We start from the raw sequence: 26,559 nt of genomic DNA, 5'->3' as shown, positions 1-26,559 counted from the left end.
AAGCCGGGTGTCGGGCTCCCGGTGTAGGTCTAATGACAGGCGTCATTTGTACCTTGCCAGGATTAGACAGTCGGGAAGCTGGCGGCCGGCATTGCATCCATTGGCTTCCTGACTGCATCCCTCGCCCAGGATGGATTAATCTCCTAAGATTGTACTGATGTGTGAGGAAATCCGTAGAAGTGTGCAGTAAAAATGTTAAGGGTACCCTATATGGTTCACTCTGCGATGCTCAGAGTTCAGTTGGCTCCAATAATTCTTCTTTGTGGGGTGAAGCTTGAGTCTGGGCCTGAATAACGCCATCATTGTGAACAGGTCGGTATTTCTAAGGGTGCCGAAATGTTACTTGTCAACATGTTGACCCATTTCACTGTGGTGTCGATGTAATTGTTGACAATGTGACTGGATCCCATATTGTATTTATTGGGAAGCATCTGTGTTGCACATACTCCAGTCAGAGTCCTTAGGTAAATGAGGAGGGTGTACTTTCTGTGAATAAAAGTATCACAGTGAAAAACACTGCAGATCAGGAGGGATTAGGTCCTGCCACATTCCTATGCTCAGCTGTACTCTGTGATACTGGTACATGCAGAAATGGCAGAAAGCCGTGCCATTATTAACCAGGGGGAAGACAATGAAATGGTAAGTTTACTCTTATTCTATTTTGTTGGTGTTTTTTTAAATATATTATATACATACAAGAGCTGCCTGTTATTGTGATAATAAACTTATATCACATACAGTAGATAAGCTGATTGTGAAAGTTTAGTAACTAACTTATTGCTCACATGATCTGATCTTGGCTAACTCTATTGTTTTTCTATTGCAAGCATTTTCGTAACTTGAATTTCTAAGTCAGATGTAAAGATTTAGGCACATTTTAATGCAAAAAATAAACCATATAGGATGATTTCGAGTTAAATATAAAATATGCCCATTTGGAAATACACCAATGTGTGTCTAGTCACTTACATTTATCTGCTGTGTTTTGAGCTCAAGCATTTTTAAAATGCATGGAACTTAAAACATATAATGCATGGAACTCAAAAAGCCTTACCTCTATAGTATAAAAGCGTCTGAAGTAAATATATAGCATCATCATAACAAAGACTTCACTGTCTTATGTAAGCACATATTTTAAAGAAACATATAATACAAAATAAGGTGCTTATCAAAGGGGTATTAAAACCTTGTGGCTGCTCACACTTATCATATTCCATTTGCACGCAACCAACTCTGATCCACTTCTACAAGCATAAGGGGCAGCAGTTGTTAGGTACAGTATAGGCAGCACAAAGTACCAGGGCAAGTTGTTCACATGTACAGTACAGAACAGTTCATTGTTTACAAAATGTAAAATTAGGCCACTTGCCCTCACACATGCAACTGCAGCTAAGCCCTTATATATGTCAAGGATACTGTAGATGTTTTTATCATACACAAATTGATTTATATAGTAACAGTATTATTATTACTACAGAAGTATTTGTAGCATGCTAAGGCCCGTATTCAATTAGATTCGCACCCGCGATACTTTATCACCTGCCGGACTTTTTGCCTATATTGCGTGTGTTGGGTGCGAAAACTTTTCGCGTGCTTCCCTGCGATTCCCTGTATTCAGTTTGAAAGTACGTGAACACGGCACCCGGCGAAACTTGAACAGGCGGATAGTCCTCTCCAAAATAGGCTAATCAGCCTGACACCCCCCAAAAGATGCACTGACATGGGGGATCACTCTGTATACCCCTAAATAGCCCTGCTGGAGGTATTTGGGGTTTTTAAATGGTCTCAATCTGAGTTATTTTGCGTTTTTGCAGTAGTGGTGAAGAATAGCACTTTGGAGTTATTTTTGGTGAAAATAACTATTCCCATCAAATTTGGGGTACATGAAAATGGGTGCAAGCATGTTTCTAATTGTCTAATGTGAAGTGTTAAATAGCTAAAAATGCACCTTCAGTATTCAGGTAAAACCAAAAAAATAGCTGGGGCATACTAGGGGGACCCCCTAGAGTCTATTTTGCTAGTTTTGAGTTTGTACCCCATTTTTTTTTTACCCCCCTTCCTTCTTAAAGTGCTTTTTTATGGTGTTGTTTGTGGGGTTTTTTTGCATTTTTTGACACAGTTAGCGTCAGGAGGGGTGTACAAAGGATGCAGTGTGGTTTCCGCAACTCTGCACCCCATAGGCGAAACTTTTTCATCGGGTTCATTGCATTGACTTTTCGCACCTGTGAAAAGTCAATGTAATTGAATACGGGGTAAAATGAAATCAGCGAAAATCACGTCATCGGCGAAACTTTTTCGGCGATTCTGACTTTTCGCTCCAAATTGAATACAGGGCTAAGATGGAAGTACGAGCCCAGACAGCAGCACTATGTTCTGTTTGGTGCAGTTCTTGGGGAAGTAGGTACTTACTGTACATGGTAATAGTTATACTATTATACTATTATATACAGTACATAGACCCTGACATTACTCTTAAAAGACTCTGCTGCCCTTCATTTGATTGTACTGTAACTGGTATGGTATAATTCTGTCATTTTCCATTTAGTGAGGTTTCATATGGTACAGGGTGCTTACTTGGGACAAATTAGTTGTATTTCATTTTTAGACATTATGGTGCAATATGTATTTGAAACTTCCAATTATAAAATCATTGTGAATAATTATTTTCCATTTCACTGTTTCAGTGCTACAAACTTTAATATAAACTTTAATATAAGTTTATCTCATCATAACTTTACAACATCTTTATTAGTTTGTAATTTGTATTGTACCGTAGATTGACATGACATGTTGACCTAACATACCAAACCCCCAGGAAGATACACTTGTTGACATGCATCTGGTCAACACGAGAATGTTGACATGGTCGAAAATGTCAGCAAGCCACATGTCAATAGTGACCATGTCGACATTACTCATGGGAGCGGTACGCAGTCACATTGTCGACATTCAGAATGTCGACAGCATCATGTTAACATATTGACTGACATTCAGAAAGTCGACCTGTTGACATTCACAATGTTGACACTGATATACTGTCGACATTGCCAGAATATGGACATTGTGAATGTTAACAGCCAAAATGTTGACACCAGATATTGTGGTTAAGGTTAGATTAGAGTTAGCGATAGGCTTAGGGTTAGGTTTACACTGTAAATCCTATTGTCAACATTCTAAATGACAACAACAGTGTCGACATCATGAAAGTCGAAATGTTATACGCCAACATTATGAATGTCAACAAAATATACCACACCCATGGCAGTCTATCTGGTTATTCACTAGCAGCTTATGTGCGGTATAACACAATTGGTCCACTTAATCCACTTGATCTCTCTTCAAAAGAGGAGATCCAGAACTTCTCTAATTTGTATTGACCCATCTCAATATGTCCTGATATCATTTTAAAGTGTAGCCCTTTTTACATTGAGAAAAATTACCTATGAAACCTGTGAATGGTTTTCTTTTAGATAGGTCTCTAGCAGCATTTGTAATTACAGTATATTAATATGTGCCAAAGTTCTTTTAGCTATCTGGAGTTCATAGCTACAGTATATTATTATTATTATCCTTTATGTGATGCCACAAGGGGTCCGCAGCGGCTTACAAAGTACATAACAGAAACAGTGTGAACAAAACAAGAAAAAAGGGACTTACAGTACAGAACATTGCAGGACATGGACAAGGTTTATAAACATAGCTGCATCAGCGGTCATAATACCCAAATAAGCAGCAGGGCGGCAGAATCCAAAGGTTTGGTGCTGTTGTTAGCAATGGGAAAGAGATGATGGTATAAGTAGAGATGTGCGCCGACCCTCGTGTTTTGGTTTTTTATCTGGGTCCCCCTGGTTTTGGATCTGGATTGGTTTTGGCAAAACCTCACCTCCGTGTTTTGTTTTCGCGTTTTGGTTTTGGATCTGGATTTTTTTCTTAAAAAATCATAAAAACAGCTAAAATCACATAAAATGGGCCTGCTTTTTTTCCTACAGTATAATTAACCTCAATAACATTTATTTCCAGTAATTTCCAATCAATATTGACTATCTCACAATATTATTTGCTTCATTGAGTTAAGGCCAAAAGGTTGCATCCAGCTAGCTGGCTGACTAAGCTAAGTGACACAGTGGGCGGCACTAACATGTGGCAGTTCAGCTTCTAATTTCCAACACGGATATAGTGTGTTATATAGTGTGGGTTGGATAAACCAATAGTGCACTTACTGTGACAGCAGTGTCGGCAGAGCGGGGTTGCTGGCAGTGTCCTCAGTGAAGGGTACCGGTGATGTCAGCAGTGAGGGGGTGCCAGTGGTGTCTTTAGTGCAGGTTTTCTGGCTGTGTCGGCAGTGCGGGGGTGCCAGCGGTGTCTTTAGTGCAGGTTTGCTGGCTGTGTCGGCAGTGTGGGGGTTGCTGGCGGTGTCCTCAGTTCATGGAATATCAGTGCTGTGGTGCTGGCAGTGTTCTCAGTGAAGGGTACCGGCGGTGTCAGCAGAGCGGGGATGCCAGCGGTGTCCTCAGTGCAGGTTTTCTGGCTGTGTCGGCAGTGCGGGGGTGCCAGTGGTGTCTTTAGTGCAGGTTTGCTGACTGTGTCAGCAGTGCAGGGGTGTTATCAATGCAGGGTGCCGATGGTGTCGGCAGAGTGGGGGTGCCTGCGGTGTCCTCAGTGCATGTGTGCTGACAGTGTCGGCAGTGCAGTGGTGCTGGTGGTGTCCTCAGTGTGGGAGTGTCGGCAGTGTGACAGTGTCCTCAGTACAGGGGTGCCGGGCAAGCGGTGGTTTCGGCAGCGGGAGATGCTGCCAGTGGGGGTGCCAGCGGTGTCAGCAGCAGGGGTGCCAGCGGTGTCAGGTGGCGGGGAATGGCGGGCGCCATCTTCTTTTTCTTCTGCATTTTCAATGGGCTTAACGCTGATTGGCTGAGAGCCGTGACAGACGCTCAATACAAAACCTCGCGAGCCGACAGGAGGGTCGCGAGGTTTTGCCTCGGGTGAGGGATCCGGGGCAGGCAGGGAACCCGCTCATCTCTAGGTATAAGTGAGGGAAGGAAAAGCACATGAGGGAAGAGGGCCCTGCTCGTGACAGCTTACATATTGTTTCCCTCTGTCCTAACCTAAACTATATATGACAAAGGGGTACACTTTAATTTATTGTTCTAATAGAAATGTTTTTTTCATACCTTGGCCGTAAACATGTTCTTATGTTGACAGGAATTTAAATTCCTCACATTGGCGTGAATCTGTCACATTAGGGCCAAATTATTAGTGCCCTTTCTATAAAGTGGATGTGCCTGAGCAATCCCCTAAATTTGACAGCATATTTTATGTGACAGGTGACTTCTCTAAGATCACTTAAAATGACTGAGAAGTATATACCAATGTCTATTTAATACAGTATAAATGTTACGCCATTGGTTATTATAAAGGGTAACACATCTAATTGATTGTAAATGCTGCTTTTTTATTCTTGGCACAGTAGAGTATCTTGAGGGTAAGATGTATCATACTTTCTATAGAGGACAGTTGGAGAAGTTGCCCATAGCTTCTATCTATCATTTTATAAAATGCACCTGATAAATGATAGCTAGTAGCTGATTGGTTGCTATGGGCAACTTCTCCACTTGTCCTCTTTAGAATGTTTGTTACATCTTCCCCTTTCGTGATAACAATGTTGCTATTATGGCATTATTTACATTCACCACATAAATCAGCTGTTGTGTTTATAAAGTTTATATTTATAAAGTATAAAGGAACAATACTGTTTGAACAAAGGTGACTGTTCCCCAGGAGTGCTTTTAAAGTATAATAAACTGTTTATTGACATGGGTTTATTGAAACAGAATGCTGGGACAGCTTCTTGTAATGGAGTCTTGAACATGATTGTCTAGGGAGGGAATAAGACAATTGTATGAGATCTTTGAATAGCCATTATATGACATGTCATACTGTATCATTGTAATGTGAACCTGAAATATAAACAAAATGAACTTATTAAGGGCTCTATTTACTACAATCCACATTAAAATGCAGATTGTAGTGTGATCTTACTAATATCACAGGGATTTATAAAAAATTGCTTGTGAATCCCCTCCGTGGCCATATCACTGTATTTTTCAGAAAAAATACACAGTGACAAAGTGCCACACATGCGCCGACCGGCCACCGCTACCCCCGCCCCCCCGTGAGAGAGGGACGACAGGAACAAAAACCAGTATCTAGAAGACTTGAGAGTCGAGGATGCAATTTGGTGTGCAGGTTGTGTGGCTTTGAGAGCCGATGAGGTGACTGATGAACCGTGGTGACTAGGAGCCGATTGTAAAAAACAGTACTCAATTGTTGCGGCTTTGGTAGCCGATGGTGTGGCTTGAAGCCGATAGCAGAAGAAAGAAAATAATAGATGAGACTTTGAGAGCTAGTACGCAATTTAATGTACAATCTCGTGTACAATTCTGTGTATTACGGCTTTGAGAGTCGGTGCGCAATTTAGTGTACAAGTATGTGTACAAACTCATGAACAATTCTGTGTACTACGGCATTGAGAGCCGGTATGCAATTTAGTGTGCAAGTTTGTGTACAATCTCGTGTACAAGTTAGAATTCTGCGATTTTCAGCTGGTGGCAGCACAGAAGCTGCTGGAGTGGCCAGGGAGCCGTAGGAAAGATAGGTGAGCCGGTGGCAGCACGGAAGCTGCTGGTGCAGCCAGAGAGCCTTAGGGGAGACTGGTGAGATGGTGGCAGCACGGAAATTGCTTGTGCAGCCAGAGAGCCATAGAAGAGACAGGTGAGCCTGCGCCAGTATGGAAGCTGCTGGTGTGGCTGAGCCGAGTGGACTTACAGGAACGCTAAAGTCGGAGAGGCGGCAAAAGTCCAGTGTGTACGAATAGGAAGACCACCCAATCACTTAGTGCCATGGATAGCATGTGACGCCCTGAGGTGTGCCGATCGCCTAGCAACTGAGGACACCGGAACAACAGCGTCATGCAATGGTGAACTTCTGGAGGGAGACAAGTCGTGACTGTGACTTGTAACAGTTGGGCAACATCTATAGTACCAGTAACACTACCCAAAACAATAGAGAACATTATTCAGTGCACAGTTAGCCCCAATTATTTTGCAACTGTATTATTTATATGGTTTCTTTACAATTGGGGGAGATGTATCAAGCCTTGGAAAGAGATAAAATGGAAAAGTTGTCCAAAACAACCAATCAGCTTCTAATTCTCATTTCATAGACTGTGCTAGATAAATGACAGTTGGAAGCTTATCTCTCTCTTGGCTTGATACATCCCCCTTAGTGTCTTAATGAAGATTAGTCTGCCCCAGCCTTTTTAGTCTAATTTTGCCAATTGTGGATAGTCTCTAGCTTTATCCCCCTTGTGTTTTTCCAGTCTCATTACTCTACACTCACTGGGGATATGTGTATGTAGAGAAGCAGGGAGATGAGGCTGGAAGCTCTAGCCTCATCCCATGACACTCCAGCTCACCCCCTTGTGTAACCCCTTTGTGTAACTCCAGCTCACCCCATGTGTCACTCCCGCTCACACCCCTGTGTCACTGTGTCACCGAGTCTCATGTACCTTGCCAGCTTATGCCCCCTGTGTCTGTCTAGTGCAAGCCATTTTCAGCTCCAGACACCGACCCACCCCCGATTTATATATACAGTATATTTAATGAATTTTGTCAGCCATAGTCACTGCTCTACTGGTCACCCACGAAACCCCACAATTATTTTTTACTAACTTGATGTTCTTGTTCCCAAATCATAAGCCGGTGCCCATCAATGCTACAGCAGCAGATCCAGACATCCTACCCAGTCTTTCTTCACACAGTAGTAGTGTCACATGAGTATGGCATCTATTCCTTCAATGCCCTGTCGGTGCGGCACCCTTGGCTCCCCTTACAGGATGTCATTATATCAACACGTGTCTTCAGCTTCTTACACCACAGGAGGAGGAGGAGGCGCCATCTGCATCATCTATTGTACAGTTCATGGCGGGCTCTCCCTGACTCTTCAGAGAGGAGTTGATTGATTGTCAGCAAGCAGGGATTGTGCAGTGCTGCAATAGTAGAGGAACATTCTGGCCCACTTTAACACTTGGTTGCAAGTGGTTGACTGTCTTAAGATTTCTGCATTGATTCATTTGTGTTTCATGCCTCTGCCTTACACTGTCTCTCCTCATCTCAGCCATACCACTCCTCCAGGACCTGCACACAAATTCTAGCTGCCAAATGCTATATACTGTGTATATATATATATATATATATATATATATATATATATATATATGTGCATATATATTATATCATAAAAGTCTCAACACTCCTTGTGCTAATCAGTCAGCAGTGGCTTGCAGCCACAATTTGGGCATGCTCTCCCTGCAAAGCCCTTGGACCCTGGCACTACAACACTGTGGGCCTAATTCAGAGCCGGACGCTCTGAATCAGGGCCCTCCTACCTCTTATTGGAGCGGCGTCCTGGCCACTCATATAGCTGTGGGTGACCAGCAGGTGACATGCTGTTACTCAGCATCTGGACAACGAGCATCAGGTTTGTGACAGCTTTAAACCCTTTGAACTGTGCTCCAGTGATTGATTATTCCAGCTGAGTCTGTGTAAATGTGAAACACTGGAATTCCACACCTCCACTGCTAATGCAGAATGCACAGGTGTTACTCCAGTCTCCCTTGGCGAGAGATGATTCCACCAGAATGTGGACAATTCAGTAGAGACACATCCCCCCTTTCACTTTCCAAGCTTGGGGAAGCACATGTATTCCTTGGTGATGTTCGACACTCTTCAGTCTTCTTCCTGCGGATGCTGGGTTGTACTTTTCCCCGCCACTCTATGGACAATGTAAAACTCAAAGAGCTCTGGTGGGTAGGCAGTTTTTACGATGCCATTGACTTCTATGACACTAGCCGTGACATTCCTGACTTTCCTGAGGGCAGCACCGTTTTGTTGATCTCGGGCAAAACTTCACAGATCTATGTCAGGTGGCTGGGTATCCCAATCCAGACTGGGGCTATTCTCACTTTATATTGGTGAGTCAGACGTTCCTTCTCCAAAGAGGACTGGCCGTGCTTTTCTACTATTCCCTTTTCCAAGGCAGGGCCTTGGAGACTTTACATTGGTGTTGTCTCCCACTGGTGTGGTTTCTTTAAGAGTTCAACAAATCCTTGGAAATTGCATCCCAATATGATAGGATGGGGAGCTTAGGACCATAGGACCAACCGCGGCGACCACCTCATAAGCGCGCCCCTTTATTGTGAGGCTCACTCGCACCCCGGAAAAGTTTTCTGTGGATACATGAATGCAGAGTACTTCAACTAACCCTGGCACCTTTTCTACTACCCAGCCTATAATAGCTGGGAGTTCTCGGCCATTCAGAAACATAGTTTTCCACATTAATAGGGGTCTGGAATCCAGGGGTACCATTGTGCAAAAAGCAGGGTACATAGTGCCCATACTAACAATCCCACACTCCATAGGCTCTGTTTTTCTGGGACAGTCCCATCTTATATGACCTGAGCGGCAGTGCAGTCTTCTGGCTGGAGCCAACTCCGCCCCTGTCTGACTAGTTCCGCAACCTGCTTCCAAATAGGGACCCCTGGTAATAGAGCCCATTCATGGAAGTGCTGCACTTTCCCAGAAGGAGTGAGACCTGACCAGGCCAGAATAACACTTTTGACTAGGTCATATTTCTCTGCATATGCAGAGGACAAATCAGCATAGGCTTTCTGAGCCTCACCAGTAAGATAGGAGGCAGGTCTATCACCCCAAGTATCTGCTGGCCCTTTTAAACGCTGTGCCATCCTCTCAAATATCAGCAAATATGCCTCTGGGTCATCTGAGGTAGACATTTTCTTCAGATGCCCATCAGCTGTTGTGCCCATTGACTGGGTCACTAATTGTAACATGTGTTCCTCTATCTGTTGGTGAGAGGCCAACAAATTTACTATAGTGCAAAAAACTTCCTCCATTTTTATAGTATGAGAGGTATGTACAAGTGTAGGTGCTTTTAGATAACAAGCCAGTTTACAAAAATAATATATCTTTCTTCTGCAAAGCAATTGTTATTCACACTTAACACAGAAATAATAAATATATATTTTTTTTATTTCCAGCAATGTTGGGGTTAAACAGAACACAGAAAAAAAACTGTCTTTTTCTCTTTCAGCAATGCAGTGCTTAATTAAACATGTATGTGAGTTCTGCTCTTGTTCAGTCAACAGGTAAACTTAATTACACAGCTTACTAGCTGGTGAAGATACTAATCAGCATTTGTTATATCTCAAGCACCTTAGTAAAAACAAAGCAAAGTAACTTTTTTTCTCAGTACACATAAATCAAAGCTTTGCAGAGCAAGTTACAGTATAAAGCAGGTTACACAATGTCCTTGATACAACTGTGGTTTTTCTGGTTCACCAACCTAAAGCTGGGCATCCACTATACAATTTTCTGTCAGATATCTGTAATCTGGCTGGTTGGAATGAAAACCTGGTAATGTATGGGAGCAAATGACAGTCGATCATATGGTTCTAAACACTGAAAATAAGGACAATAAAAAATTGTTCAAATTGGTTAAATTAGTGTGTTTTAACCAATTTGTCTAAACAACCATTTTTGGCTATTTTCCAGTGTTTGTGAGCAAATGGATGATTGTCATTTGCTCCAATACATTGCCAGGTTTTCATTCCAACTAGCCAGATTGTACAGATATCTGACATAAAATTGTGTAGTGGATGCCCAGCTTTACACACGTATAACGAACGTTATGCCTTATTAGTTCCTTTGCCATGCTACAAGTGGCTGGCGTACAGTATGTGCTGCAACAAAGCAGTGCAGAGGTCCCCATACAGGCCACCATATGTAATACGGGGTATAGAAATAAGGACTCCAGACAGGCAGGTACTTGGTAAACCAGAGTCTTTTTAATGGTAGCAGACACTGTACCTTAGCATATGTGAGGTTTAGGCCTGCACACATACAGGCACTTAATATAAAATAAACAAACAAACAAACATAAAAGTCTCAGCACTCCTTGTGCTAATCAGTAAGCAGTGGCTTGCAGCCAGAAGTTGGACAGGATCTCCCAGCATAGCCCTTGGAACTTGACACTACAACACTGTGGAGCTCATTCAGAACCGCTTGCAAGCACTTTCACTTGCAAGTGGCCCGATATTGCTGCACTGTGCATGCGCCGCGTCCGGCGTGCGCGAGCCGCGCTGAGCGACTGAAGTTCAGTTGATACGGGGCTCGCAACAGACGAGGAGGCTGTCGATGGTGAGTGACAGTTCGCCCCATTTTGTGGGTGGGTAGGGGGGGTGGCTGGACAAACGCAGGCGTTCCCTAAGATATGCCTGACGTTTGTTGGGAGGTCTAACTGGCATCACTACTGATGGCAGTAGTGGACTTCCTGCTCTATTAGAGCAGGGAGTCCACACGGCCTTGCAGCAGCCTAGACCCTACCGCAGGGTCTTGTCGCAAGGCCGATGTCCGCGATTATCGCTCTTGTCTCCTGGCCGCTCGCACAAGCTGTGGGTGGTCTACCACAGCTTTGCGAGTGGCCGGAAAAAAAAATGCCCACAGACCCGGCCAGCGGCAGCAAGCGGGTCTGAATCAGGGCCTGTGTCCCTACTTCCTGACTGCTACTCAGCATCAGGACGAGCATCAGGTGTGTGAGAGTTTTAAACCCTTCCTGTGCTCCAGTAATTATTCTAGCTGGGTCTGTGTAAATTTAAAACCCTGGAATTTCACACCTCACTTGGAGGGTATGTGGGCAATTCAGATGAGAGACAACCCCTATCACCACTGTATATATATCGCCAAAAGTCCTGCAATCTCAACAAAGTGAAGACATCTTCAGGGTGCTTCCAAGGACATGCAGGTCCCAAAATAGAAATGGATTTCCTGAAAGGAAGGATGCACTCGCTGCTTTAAAACAACATTTAGGATTTATTCATCTTAGAACATCTTGGTAGAATAGATGTATATTTGTGATCTTGGTCGATGTTTCGGTTCAATTCTGGACCTTTCTCAAGACCTCAGTTCAACAAAGTCATACATGTATAGTATTATAAAGATGACATAACAATATCTCAACACACGGCGGGAGTCAGGGGGACCCGCAGCACACTTCACCATGTGGCTACACTGAGCTCTTTTAGGCATGAAATTCCGGGTTCAACTGCGCCTAATGAATCTCTTATGTCTGGCTACTTTCCTGTGTTATTGCATTCAGACCATTCCTGGCTAACTCATGCCGTGATCTCAGTGAAGTTGTTCTAAGACGAATAAATCCTAAATGTTGTTTTAAAGCAGCGAGTGCATCCTTCCTTTCAGGAAATATATATATATATATATATATATATATTAGGGATGAGCGGGTTCGGTTCCCTGAGAACCGAACCCACCCGAACTTCGGGGATCCGGGGCGATCCGAGCCCAAGCTCGGATCTCCCTGTCTGCCCCGGATCCCTCTCCCGAGGCAAAACCTCGAGATCTGCTGTCGGATCTCGAGGTTTTGCCTCGAGCGGCCATTTTAAAAAAAATGCCTTTGCCTTTAATGGGCAAAGTGCTGATTGGCTGACAGAGCCGTCTGTCACGGCTCTCAGCCAATCAGCATTATGGTGCTCATTTGCATGTAGCACGGACTCGTGAGATCCGTGCTACATGCATCTGTGTGATTGACAGTGACACAGAGCACAGATGGGTCAGTGAGACCCGTCTGTGCTGCTGTGTATTTCAATGACACAGATGCACGCACGGACCAGGAGATCCGTGCTACTTGCATCTGTGTCATTGACACAGAGCACTAACGGGTCCGTGAGACCCGTCTGTGCTGCTGTGGTAAAAAAAAAAAAAAAAAACCTGTGTAAAAAGAGAAAAAAATGGCGTGCCCCCCCCCAAAAAAAGAGCAACCAGCCCCGGGCATTAGTGACCCAGTGCTGGGTGTGCTTAAATACAGGGGACAAACGACATAGGGGTCCCCTGTACTTAAACACAACCGGCACTGGGCTAGTCAGAACCAGAGCTGGTTGCCAAAATACGGGGGACAAACGACGTAGGGGTCCCCCGTATTCTGCGCAACCAGCTCTGGGCTCTGATCCGGTCCTGGTTCTGGAAATACAGGGGAAAAAAATGAGTAGGGTTCCCCTGTATGTTCCAGAACCAGCACTGGACTTTTTCTAGCGGGGGGCTGATGCCACAGCCAGGGGAGCCCTTTCACCGGGCCCCCCAGCCGCAGCATCAGCCCTGACCGCTAGTCAGCCCAGGCCGGGGATCCCTGGAGAGCTGGGGACCCCCCCAATAAAGGGGTCACCCTCTCCAGGGCACCCCAGGCCCAGGCTGATAGCCCGGGGCTATCCCCGCCACCCCTGGTGGCGGTGGGTGGCAGGTTGATTGTGTGGTGTGGTGTAAATAAAGAATATCAAACATTGTCTTTACAAGTAGAACTGCAAGTCCCAGCAAGCCTGCCCCGCATGCTGGTACTTGGAGAACCACAAGTACCAGCATGCAGGGCATTAAGGGCCCACTAGTACCTGTAGTTCACCTGTAAAAAAATGTTTAAAAAAAACACAGGACACACACACCGTGACAGTATAAGTTTATTAAATATACATACACACACACACACACACATGTACACATACTCACCTATGTAACCCTGTAGCATCGGTCCACTTGTCCGGTAAAGTATCCAAAGGGGACCTGTGAAAAAAAACATACTCACCATCTCCTATGCGAGGTTCTGTCCTCTTCGTTCCAAAGTAGGCATCCCCGGACTTGGCAAAAAAAAAAAAACGAAAACGCGATCCACGAACTTAGTACCGTTCTATAGAACGGTACTTCCCGAATGAGAGCTTAGCGGCGGGGTATCACCATGGAAACCCCGCTGCTAAGCGTTCATTGGCTGAGAGAGGCCATCTCCCGTCTCTCTCAGCCAATGAACGGCTCCCTCCATTGTAGTCAATGCTGGGAGCCGCAAGGTTATTAAAGTTTACCCTGCGGTTCCCACCATTGACTACAATGGAGGGAGCCGTTCATTGGCTGAGAGACGGGAGATGACCTCTCTCAGCCAATGAACGCTTAGCAGCGGGGTTTCCATGGTGATACCCCGCCGCTAAGCTCTCATTCGGGAAGTACCGTTCTATAGAACGGTACTAAGTTCGTGGATCGCGTTTTCGTTTTTTTTTTTGCCAAGTCCGGGGATGCCTACTTTGGAACGAAGAGGACAGAACCTCGCATAGGAGATGGTGAGTATGTTTTTTTTCACAGGTCCCCTAGGGATACTTTACCGGACAAGTGTACCGATGCTACAGGTTACATAGGTGAGTATGTGTACATGTGTGTGTGTGTATGTATGTTTAATAAACTTATACTGTCACGGTGTGTGTCCTGTGTTTTTTTAAACATTTTTTTTACAGGTGAACTACAGGTACTAGTGGGCCCTTAATGCCCTGCATGCTGGTACTTGTGGTTCTCCAAGTACCAGCATGCGGGGCAGGCTTGCTGGGACTTGCAGTTCTACTTGTAAAGACAATGTTTGATATTCTTTATTTACACCACACCACACAATCAACCCGCCACCCACCACCACCAGGGGTGGCGGGGATAGCCCCGGGCTATCAGCCTGGGCCTGGGGTGCCCTGGAGAGGGTGACCCCTTTATTGGGGGGGTCCCCAGCTCTCCAGGGATCCCCGGCCTGGGCTGACTAGCGGTCAGGGTTGATGCTGCGGCTGGGGGGCCCGGTGAAAGGGCTCCCCTGGCTGTGGCATCAGCCCCCCGCTAGAAAAAGTCCAGTGCTGGTTCTGGAACATACAGGGGAACCCTACTAATTTTTTGTCCCCTATATTTCCAGAACCAGGACCGGATCAGAGCCCAGAGCTGGTTGCGCAGAATACAGGGGACCCCTACGTCGTTTGTCCCCCGTATTTTGGCAACCAGCGCTGGTTCTGACTAGCCCGGTGCTGGTTGTGCTTAAGTACAGGGGACCCCTACGTCGTTTGTCCCCTGTATTTAAGCACACCCAGCACTGGGTTACTAATGCCCGGGGCTGGTTGCTCTTTTTTGGGGGGGTGCACGCCATTTTTTTCTTTTTTTACACAGGTTTTTTTTTTTTTTTTTACCACAGCAGCACAGACGGGTCTCACGGACCTGTCATTGCTCTGTGCCAATCACACAGATGCATGTAGCACGGATCTCCCGGGTTCGTGCTACATGCAAATGGGCACCATAACGCTGATTGGCTTCCTGTCTGCCACTGCAATGCCACTCCTAGATGGGCCACGTGTTTGTGCCGCCCCCTTGTGTCGCTTAGCATAGTCATCCAGCTTCCTCGGTACAACCTTTTGGCCTAAAAACAATATTGTGAGGTGTGAGGTGTTCAGAATAGAGTGGAAATGAGTGGAAATTAATGTTATTGGGGTTATTAATAGCGTAGGAACAAAAAAAGGCCCATTTATGTGATTTTAGCGTTTTTTTTTATTTTTTAAGAAAAAATCCAGATCCAAAACACAAAACCCAGAACCCAAAACACGGAAGGGTGGTTTTGGCAAAACCAATCCAGATCCAAAACACGAAGAAAGATCCAGATCCAAAACCAAAACACAAAACACGAAAAGTGTCCGGTGCACACCCCTAATATATATATATATATATATATATACAGTCAGGTCCATAATTATTGGGACATTGACAGAATGTTCATATTTTGGCCTCTATTCACCACCACAATGGCTTTGAAATGAATCAAACAAGATGTGCTTTAACTGCAGACTTTCAGATTTAATTTGAGGGTAATTACATCCAAATCAGGTGAACGGTGTAGGAATTACAACGGTTTCTATATGTGCCTCCCACTTTTTAAGGGGCCAAAAGTAATGGGACTATCAACTCAAAAGCTATTTCATGGACAGGTGTGGGATATTCCCTCATTATTTCATTATCAATTAACCAGGTAAAAGGTCTGGAGTTGATTCTAGGTGTGACATTTGCATTTGGAATCAGTTGCTGTCGACTCTCAATATGACATCCAAAGAGCTGTCACTATCAGTGAAGCAAGCCATCATTAGGCTGAAAAATCAAAATAAACCCATCAGAGAGATAGCAAAAACATTAGGTGTGGCCAAATCAACTGTTTGGAACATTCTTAAAAAGAAAGAACGCATCGGAGAGCTCAGCAACACCACAAGACTCAGAAGACCACTGAAAACAACTGTGATGACAGAAGAATTATTTCCCTGGTGAAGAAAAACCCCTTCACAACAGTTGGCCAAATCAAGAACACTCTCCAGGAGGTAGGTGTTTATGTGTCCAAGTCAACAATCAAGAGAAGACTTCACAAGAGTGAATATAGAGGGTTCACCACAAGATGTAAACCATTGGTGAGCCACAAAAACAGGAAGACCAGATTAGAGTTTGCCAAACAACATCTAAAAAAGCCATTACAGTTCTGGAACAACATCCTACGGACAGATGAGACAAAGATCAACTTGCACCAGAGTGATGATAAGAGAAGAGTATGGAGAAGGAAAGGAACTGCTCATGATCCAAAACATACCACCTCATCAGTGAAGCATGGTGGCGGTAGTTTCATGGCGTGGGCATCTATTGCTGCCAATGAAACTGGTTGCCTTGTATTTATTGATGATGTGACTGCTGACAAAAGCAGCAGAATGAATTCTGAAGTGTTTTGGGCAATATTATATGCTCATATTCAGTCAAATGCTTCAGAACTCATTGGACGGCGCTTCACAGTGCAGACAATAACCCGAAGCATACTGCAAAAGCAACCAAAGAGTTTTTTTAAGGCTAAAAAGTGGAATATTATGCAATGGCCAAGTCAATCCCCTGACCTGAATCTGATTGAACATGCATTTAACTTGATGAAGACAAAACTGAAGGGAAAATGCCCCAAGAACAAGCAGGAACTGAAGACATTTGCAGTAGAGGCCTGGCAGAGCATCACCAGGGATGAAACCCAGCGTCTGGTGATGTCTATGCGTTCCAGACTTCAGGCTGTAATTGCCTGCATAGGATTTGCAACAAAGTATTAAAACGTGAAAGTTAGATTTAGGATTGTTTAGTTTGTCCCATTACTTTTGGCCCCTTAAAAAGTGGGAGGCACATATAGAAACCGTTGTCATTCCTACACCGTTCACCTGATTTGGATGTAATTACCCTCAAATTAAATTTGAAAGTCTGCAGTTAAAGCACATCTTGTTAGTTTCATACCAAAACCATTGTGGTGGTGAATAGAGGCCAAAATATGAAAATTCTGTCAATGTCCCAATATTTATGCACCTGATTAGTGTGGTGAAAGGGTTTGTCTCTCCCCTGAATTACCCACTTTCTGGTGGGATCAGCTCCTTCCAAGGGAGAGGAAAACAAGATTAGCACATTCTGCACCTACACCTTGGCACATTCTGCACCTACACCTCTGGTCTGCGCAACTCAAACTGGAATTATAGAATTCCAGGTTTTCCAGGTCACCCAGAGCTAGCAGGAAGTCAGCAGCACAGGAAGGGTTGGGGGTGGTGGTTAGCATTATGGTGCCAGAACCTGGAGGGTCCACAGACATTAGCACAAGGATTGCTGAGACATTTACTTTTATGTTGTTTAATTATTTTTTCTGTTATGTACCTGTGTGTGTCCAGGCCTAACCTCATGTATACTAAGGTGTAGTGACTGCTACCATTAAAAAGACACTGCTTTACCTGCCTGTCTGGAGTTCTCATTTCAATACCCCATGTTAAATGTAGTGGCCCATACGAGTACCCTGCACTGCTGTGTTGCAGCGCAATCGCTAGATGCCTACAGCATTGCAAAGGAACTCACAAAGGCAAAATATTCAGTATACATGAGCATGGTTGGTGAACCAGAAAAAAAAACAGACAGCACTCTCTGGACATATATATATATATATATATATATATATATATATATATAATTGGTGGTGCTACCTGTGGAGACCATTGATATTTACACAAAAAAGAGATACAAGTGCACAACTCCAAATTAACTGATTATATATAAATAAATACATTTTGCAGTAAATACAATAGAGGTTTTTGGCATAATCTTGGCCAAGGTTATGGGCCTGCCCACCATATCCGGGTAACCTCTTGTTGGGCAGGTCCCTAACATACTAGGGCTCAAATCCAGAGCACAGGACACCCCCAAAAACTACCCCAAGGCACCGCTCTAATAAGAAAAGTGAAGTGTTAAGAGCAGCCACTGGCCGCATATAAAGAATAAAAATAAAAAAGTGAAATACATATATATAAGAAACAGACAGTGAGGTATTAAAATGTTTTAAAGGAAAATGGGGTAGATGTAACGTGCCGCTATAACGCTTCCCGCTTCGCCTCTTTACCGAGGCGAAGCAGGAAGCACTACTGATGAGATGTATGAACATCTCATCGGCCGGAGAGGGGGAGCGTTAACTCCCCCCTCCGGCACTACCTGTTAGAGACAGCAGCATATCAGCCTAGTGCTGATGCGCTGTGTCTCTGTCCCGGCCGGCTCCACTGAGCATGTGCGGGATCTCGCAAGTATCGCGAGATCCCCGCATGGAGCCCTGGAGCCCGCAGCCGCTGCAGCAGGGACATCGCTGTCCCTGCTGTGGGGATAGGCTGGCGCCAGGCTGTAGCTGTCAATAACGACAACTACAGCCGGCAGAACGGTCAGACGATCTGCGCTGATACCGTTTCTGGGCTACATACATCTTCCCCAATGTGTTATACAGTGGTGCCCTGAAGCAGATCAGCAAAGCAATCTAGGGGGACCCACACCCCAAAAATGAACCAAAGCTGCACTACACAGTCTAAATATTATCAGGACTTACCTATATTGTGCCTCTGACTGGTGTGCATATTACTTTGCCAGACTCCATGCTCAAACCAATGTAGTAGAGTTGCTAGTCTGAGTGGGAAGTGGTTCAGGCTTCCCAGGTGTGCAAATCAATGCACTAATTAGTTTACAAAGAAAAATGGATCTCAGACTGCACACTCTGTATGAACCAGAAAAAACACAGTTATATTAAGGACACTGTAACTTGCTATGCATTGTGCAATAGCTGATTATGGCCCTCATTCAGAGCCGTACGCTCTGAGCAGAGCGCACGCTCTGAATGAGGGCCGGGCTCCATGAAAATGGAGCGTCCTCCTGGACGCTCGTATAGCTGTGGGTCACCACCCACAGGCTATACGAGCGTGCATTTTGATGGCCGCGATGGTCGTGACCATCGCGACCATCGAAATTGCGAGCCGGAGCCTGCGGTTGAGGTTTTCAACCGCAAGCTCCGGAGTGATTTTGGCTCTATCAGAGCCAAAATCACTCCCACTGACATCACTAGTGATGTCAGTGGGCCGGCTTTTGACGGGAGGCGTTCCCGTGGGAACGCCCCCATCAGGGAGGCACGCCCACCAAAGGGGGCGTGCTGTCAATCAACATTGACAGCACGCCCCCTTTGATCGGACACAACGAGCGAAGGACTTTCCTTCACTCGTCGCGTCTGGCGCATGCGCACGACGGAGCTCCCTCCGTTGTGCGCATGCTCAGTCCATAACATCGACCCACTTGCGAGCGGACAGCCGCTCGCGAGTGGGTCTGATTCAGGCCCTATGTGTACTGAGAAAAAAGTTATCCTGCTTGTTTTTACTAAGGTGCTTGAGATCTAGCAAATGCTGATTAGTAGCTTCACCAGTTAGTATGCTGTCTAATTTACTTCACCTATTGACTGAACATGAGCAAGACACATATATTAGTGAGGTCTAATTAAGCATTGCAGTGCTGGAAGATAAAAAGCCAGGTGTTTTTCCTGTGTTCTGTTTAACCCCTGCATTGCTAGAGAAGAAAAAGCAGTGTTTTCTTTTTCTGTGTTAAACGTGAATTACAATTGCTTTGCTGAAAGAAAAAGATACCTTTATTTGTGTAAACTGCCTTGTTATCTAAAAGCACCTACACTTGTACATAGCCCTCCCACTATAAAAATGGAGCAAGTTTCTCACAATATAGTAAATTTGTTGGCCTCTCACCAAAAGACAGAGGAACACATGTTACAGTTAGTGATCCAGTCAATGGGCACAACAGGTGAGGGGCATCTGAAGAAAATGTCTGTTCAGATGACCCAGAGGCATATTTGCTGATATTTGAGAGGATGGCACAGCATTTAAAATAGCCAGCAGTTACTTGGGCTGATAGACTTGCTCCCTATCTCACTGGTGGGGCTCAGAAAGCCTATGCTGATTTGTCCTCTGCATATGCCGAGAAATATGACCTAGTAAAAAGTGTTATTCTGGCTAGGTCAGATCTCACTCCTTCTGAAAAAGCGCAACGCTTCCATGAATGGGCCCTATTACCAGGGGTCCCTATTCGGAAACATGTTGCAGAACTCACCAGACAGGGGCGGAGTTGGCTCCAGCCAGAAGACCACACTGCCACTCAGATTGTGGAGACTGTGGTTATTAACCAATGTATAATAACCCTAGGGTGGAATATGCAGCGCTGGGTCATACATGCTTATCCTCAAAATCTAGAGGAATTAAGTACAGTGTTGGAGTGGTATGAGGCTGCAGGAAATATGACAAAACTGCCAGAAAAGACACCAGGGAATGGGCGATCCATTAAGATGGCACCCCATTGGCTCTTGACCCTGACTGTCACCCGTCCTCAAGGAAACACCGCAGGAGATGCCAGGATAGTTTGCTATGAGTGCAGGGAGCCAAGTCATGTAAGGCAGGACTGTCCCAAAATAAAACAGAACCTATGGAGTGTGGGGTTGCTAGTATGGGTGCTACATACCCCGCTTTCTGCATGATGGTACCCCTGGATTCCAGACCCCCATTAATGTGGGAAACTGTGTTGCTGAATGGCCAAGGGGGTATGAAGAAGAAACGCCTGGATAGGTGGTTCAGAAGGCTGAATGGTCTCAACTATTGCAAAAGAAAAAGTGCGCTTCCCCAAGTTTGGAAAAGTGAAAGGGGGGGAGGGGTGGTGAGAGGGATGGTCTCTCATCTGAATTGCCCCACATTCTGGTGGGATCAGCTCCCTTCAAGGGAGAGGAAAACAAGACCAGCACATTCTGCAGATGCAGCAGAAATTTGGAATTTCTAGGCTGAACAACTCAAACTGGAAATATAGAATTCTGGGTTTTCCAAGTCACCCAGAGCCAGTAGGAAGTCAGCAGCACACGAAGGGTTTAAAACTCTCACACACCTGTTGCTCATGGCTCCTGATGTCGGACAAACTGGCCAGGCGACAGGGTCGGGGGGCAGGGGGGGGTTAGCATTAGGGCACCAGGACCTGGAGTGTCCACAGACATTAGCACAAGAAGTGCTGAGACATTTCCTTTTGTGTTGTTTGCCTATTTTCTGTTATGTGACTGTGTGTGTCCACACCTAACCTCATGTATGCTAAGGTGCAGTGTCTGATACCATTAAAAGACACTGCTTTACCAAGTACCTGCCTGTCTGGAGTCCTCATTACAATACCCTATGTTACAATATATATATATTAGGGGTGTGCACCGGCCACTTTTCGTGTTTTGGATCTGAATCTTTCTTCGTGTTTTGGATCTGGATTGGTTTTGCCAAAACTACCCTTCCGTGTTTTGGGTTCTGGGTTTTGTGTTTTGGATCTGTATTTTTTTTTTAAAAAGCATAAAAACATCTAACATCACAGATGGGTTTTTCTGCTCCTATGCTATTATTAACCTCAATAACATTAATTCCCACTCATTTCCAGTTTATTCTGAACACCTCACACCTCACAATAGTGCTTTTATGTCCAAAAGGTTGCACCGAGGTAGCTGGATGACTATGCTAAGCAACATGAGTAGGCGGCACAAACACGTGGCCCATCTAGGAGTGACACTGCAGTGGCAGACAGGATGGCAGTTTGAAAAACTAGGCCCCAAAGAGTACATAATGCAAAGAAAAAAAAAGAGGTGCAAGATGGAATTGTCCTTGCCCTCCCACCCACCCTTATGTTGTATAAACAGGAAATGCACACTTTAACAAATCAATCATTTCAGCGCCAGGGTCTGCCACACAACTGTGGCTGAAATGATTGGTTAGTTTGGGCCCCCACAAAACAAGCTGGCAATTAATCTGTCCCTGCACAAACTGGCTCTACGGAGGCAAGATGTCGTCCTCATACTCCTCATCCACCGATTCCTCACCCTCTTCAGTATTGTGTACATCCTCATTCTCACAGAGTATTAATTCGTCCCCACTGGAATCCACCACCACAGGTCCCTCTGTACGTTCTGGAGGCTGGTCTCCCTGGAAGAGTTGATAATTAATTTTTATGAACATCATCTCCACATTTTGTGGAAGCAACCTCCTATGCGTTTCGCTGACAAGGTTCCCGGCTGCACTAAACACTCTTTCAGAGTACACACTGGAGGGGGGGCAACTCAGGTAAAATAGAGCCAGTTTGTACAGGGGCCTCCAAATTGCCTCTTTTTCCTGTCAGTACAGGTACAGACTGTCTGACATGCCTACTTGGATGCTGTCACCAATGTAATCCTCCACCATTCTGTCAATGATGACAGTATCATATGCAGTGACAGTAGACATGCCAGAAATTGTTGCCAGGTCCCTCAGTCCGGACCATATGTCCAAACTTTCTCCTGCCTGCCCTGCATCACCACCAGTGGGTTGCTTAGGATACCTAAGTTGTTTCCTGGCAGCCCCAGTTGCGGGAGAAAATGAAGAAGGAGCTGTTGACGTGTCACGTTCCGTTTCAGCTGACAGTGTTTTCACCAGCAGGTCTTTGCACCTCTGCAGGCTTGTGTCGGTCGGAAAGAGAGACACCACATAGGCTTTAAACCTAGGATCGAGCACGGTGGCCAAAATGTAGTGGTCTGATTTCAACAGCTTGACCACCCTGGAATCCTGGCAAAGCGAATGAAGGGCTTCATCCACAAGTCCCACATGCTGAGCGGAATTGCTCCATCTTAGCTCCTCCTTCACTTTCTTCAGCTGCTTCTGCAAAAGCCTGATGAGGGGAATGACCTGACTCAAGCTGGCAGTGTCTGAACTGACTTCACGTGTGGCAAGTTCGAAGGGCTGGAGAACCTTGCACAATCATTCTCTACTGCGCTTGAGTCAGGTGCATACCCCCTCCTTTGCCTATGTCATAGGTGGATGTATAGGCTTGAATGGCCTTTTGTTGCTCCTCCATCCTCTGAAGCATATAGAGGGTTGAGTTCCACCGTGTCACAACCTCTTGCTTCAGGTGATGGCGGGGCAGGTTCAAGAGTGTTTGCTGGTGCTCCAATCTTCGGCATGCAGTCGCTGAATGGCAAAAGTGGCCAGAAATTTTTCGGGCCACCCAAAGCATCTCCTGTATGCCCCTGTTGTTTTTCAGAAAATTCTGCACCACCAAATTTATTGTGTGAGCAAAACATGGGATGTGCTGGAATTTGCCCAGATGTAATGCCCGCACAATATTGGTGGCGTTGTCAGATATCACAAATCCCCAGGAGAGTCTAAGTGGGGTAAGCCACTGGGCGATGATTTCCCTCAGTTTCTCTAAGAGGTTGTCGGCGGTGTGCCTCTTACTGAAACCGGTGATACACAGTGTAGCCTGCCTTGGAACGAGCTGGCATCTCTGAAATGCTGCTACTGGTGACGCTGCTGTTGTTGCTGCGTAAGGTGATACATCTATTCAGTGGGCTGTCACAGTCATATAGTCCTTAGTCTGTCCTGTTCCACTTGTCCACATGTCCGTGGTTAAGTGGACATTGGGTACAACTGCATTTTTTAGGACACTGAGGACACTTTTTCTGATGTTTCTGTACAGTCTCGGTATCGCCTGCCTAGTGAAGTGGAATCTAGATGGGATTTGGAACTGGGGACACACTACCTCCATCAATTGTCTAAATCCCACTGCACCAATGGCGGATACCAGATGCACGTCTAACATCAACATAGCAGTCAAGGCCTCAGTTATCCGTTTTGCTTCAGGATGACTGATGTCGTACTTCATCCTCCTCGCTAAGGACTGTTGGAGGGTCAATTGTTTAGTAAAAGTAGTGGTGTTCCTACTTCCTCTCTGGGATGATGAACGACTCCAAACAGCAACAGCAGCAGCGGCAGCAGTAGGCGTAGCAATGTAGGATCCTCTGAAGGAATCTCAGACAGGAGAGTCAGTCATGCCAGTGACATGGCCTGCAGGACTACTTCTGATCCTGACTAAGGAGGAAATTGACGAGGAGGGAGTTGACGGTGTGGATTGCAGGCGCTTGGATACAACAGGACAAAGGGATTTAGGTGTCCCTGGACTGCTTACGGTCTTAACCAAAGTTTCTGAACTTGACAGTAACTTTTTATGAACGCGCTGCAGGTGACGTATAAGGGAGTATATTCCTAGGTGGTTAACATCCCTACCCCTACTTATTTCACCTTTACAGATGGTACATATGGCAAGACAGTTGTTGTCCGGATTTGGATACAAATATTGCCAGACCAAAGAGGTGGAATGTTTGGTCTTCTGCCTAGGCATGACCATGATGGGCTTTTTCATCCCACGGAAAACAACTGTCTCCCCGGAGCCTGATTTAAACAAACCACATCACCATCAGAATCCTCCTCATCAACTTCCTCCTCAGCACCAGCTACACCAGTATCCTCATCCTTTTGTACTTCAACAGTGACATCTTCAATTTGCATATCATCAAGTGGACTGTGGGTGCACCACTTGCAAATGGTGGAAAGAGCCACCTCTTCCCGTCCAGTGCTGGGAAGGTCAGGCATCGCAACCACCACCACACTTGGACTCTCCCTTGGGGATTTGTGATATCTTCTTAGAAAGCACAGTTCTTCGCTGTGCTTTTGCCAGCTTACCTCGTTTGATTTTTGTAGCGGGAGGATGGCTTCCATCGTCATGTGAAGCTGAACCACTAGTCATGAACATAGGGAAAGACCTATACCATTCCTTGCCACTCTGTGTCGTAAATGGCATATTGGCAAGTTTACGTTTCTCCTCAGATGATATAAATGTTTTTAATAAAGTCATTTTCCTGAACTTTGTCATTTGGGATTTTATATGCCCTCTACTATGACATTGGGCATCGACCTTGGCAGACGACGTTGATGGCATTTTATTGTCTGTCATGACTAGTGGCAGCAGCTTCAGCACTAGGAGGAAGTGGTTCTTGATCTTTCCCTATTTTATTTTTAGGGGACAAAGTTTTGTCCTCCATTTATGTTATATTGATATATACTTGCAGCTAAGGCGCACACAAACACAGAAAAGAAGAATTTAAAAATTTTTTGGGAGCACACTTTGGGGGTTACACTACCCTTTAACAGACTTATGACTCAGGTGCATGCTTGGCGCTGCTCCTTTGTTGATGCATGTGCGGCTACTGCGCACACATTTCACAACACAGAAAAGAAGAATATTTTATTTTTTTTGGTGTGCACTTTGGGGGTTACACCACCCTTTAACAGACTTATGACTCAGGCGCATGCTTGGCGCTGCTCCTTTGTTGATGTATGTGCGGCTATTGCGCACACATTTCACAACACAGAAAAGAAGAATATTTTATTTTTTTGGTGTGCACTTTGGGGGTTACACCACCCTTTAACAGACTTATGACTCAGGCGCATGCTTGGCGCTGCTCCTTTGTTGATGCATGTGCGGCTACTGCGCACACATTTCACAACACAGAAAAGAAGAATATTTTATTTTTTTTGGTGTGCACTTTGGGGGTTACACCACCCTTTAACAGACTAATGACACAGGCGCATGCTTGGCGCTGCTCCTTTGTTGATGCACGTGCGGCTACTGCGCTTACATTTCACACACAAACACAGAAAAAAACGAATTGTTTATTTTTTGTGGAGCGCACTTTGGGGGTTACACCACCCTTTAACAGACTTATGACACAGGCGCATGCTTGGTGCTGCTCCTTTTTTGATGCATGTGCGGCTACAGCGCACACAATTCACAACACAGAAAAGAAGAATTTTTCATTTTTTTTGGAGTGCACTTTGGGGGTTACTCCACCCTTTAAGAGATGAGCCAGCCAGCCCTTTACTTATGATACAGGCGCACGCTTGGTGCTGCTCCTTTGTTAATGCACGTGCACCTACAGTGCACACAATTCAAAAAAACAGAAATAAATGTTTTTTTTGCACTTGGGGGGAGCAAGCCTGATGGACAGATCACCCCCTGGACAACACTACAGCACCACTTTAGGACTACAGCCTTTATGGGACACTGCACAACACAGCCCAGCCAGCCCCTATAGACTTTAGAAGTGGACACAGCCCCTATGGACAACTGACCGCGCAACACAGCCCAGCCAGCCCATATGGACAACAGCAGCACAACACAGTCCAGCCAGACCCTATGGACTACAGCAGCACAACACAGCCCAGCCAGCTCTTATGGACTTTGGAGGAGTGGACACAGGGCCTGATTCAGACCCGCTCGCAAGTGCATTGCGCTCGCAAGCAGGTCAATGGTGTCCCAGTGTGCACGCGCGGCATGTGCACTGTGCATGTGCGAGCCCCGGAGCGAGCACAAAAAACGCTCGCTCCGGGACTCACTACAA

At 45.4% G+C, this 26,559-nt stretch overlaps 1 protein-coding gene across 3 annotated transcripts in view; it reads left to right on the top strand.

The window, feature by feature from the left end:
• The first annotated feature begins 584 nt into the window (after positions 1–584).
• Positions 585–26,559, top strand: part of LOC148508280 (putative cation-transporting ATPase 13A4) — a 192,108-nt gene continuing 166,133 nt past the window's right edge. For all 3 annotated transcript variants that reach the window (XM_088444738.1, XM_088444737.1, XM_088444739.1), the window contains exon 1: positions 585–639. In XM_088444738.1, coding sequence (XP_088300864.1) covers positions 592–639 — 48 coding nt within the window. In that variant the 5' untranslated portion in view covers positions 585–591. The remainder of the gene's footprint in view (positions 640–26,559) is intronic.

This window comes from Taudactylus pleione, unplaced genomic scaffold, assembly GCF_031769625.1.
Source record: "Taudactylus pleione unplaced genomic scaffold, aTauple2 ptg000372l, whole genome shotgun sequence".
NCBI lineage: Eukaryota > Metazoa > Chordata > Amphibia > Anura > Myobatrachidae > Taudactylus > Taudactylus pleione.
Note: the sequence above shows the minus strand (reverse complement) of the source record. Positions and strands in the feature narration are given on the sequence as shown.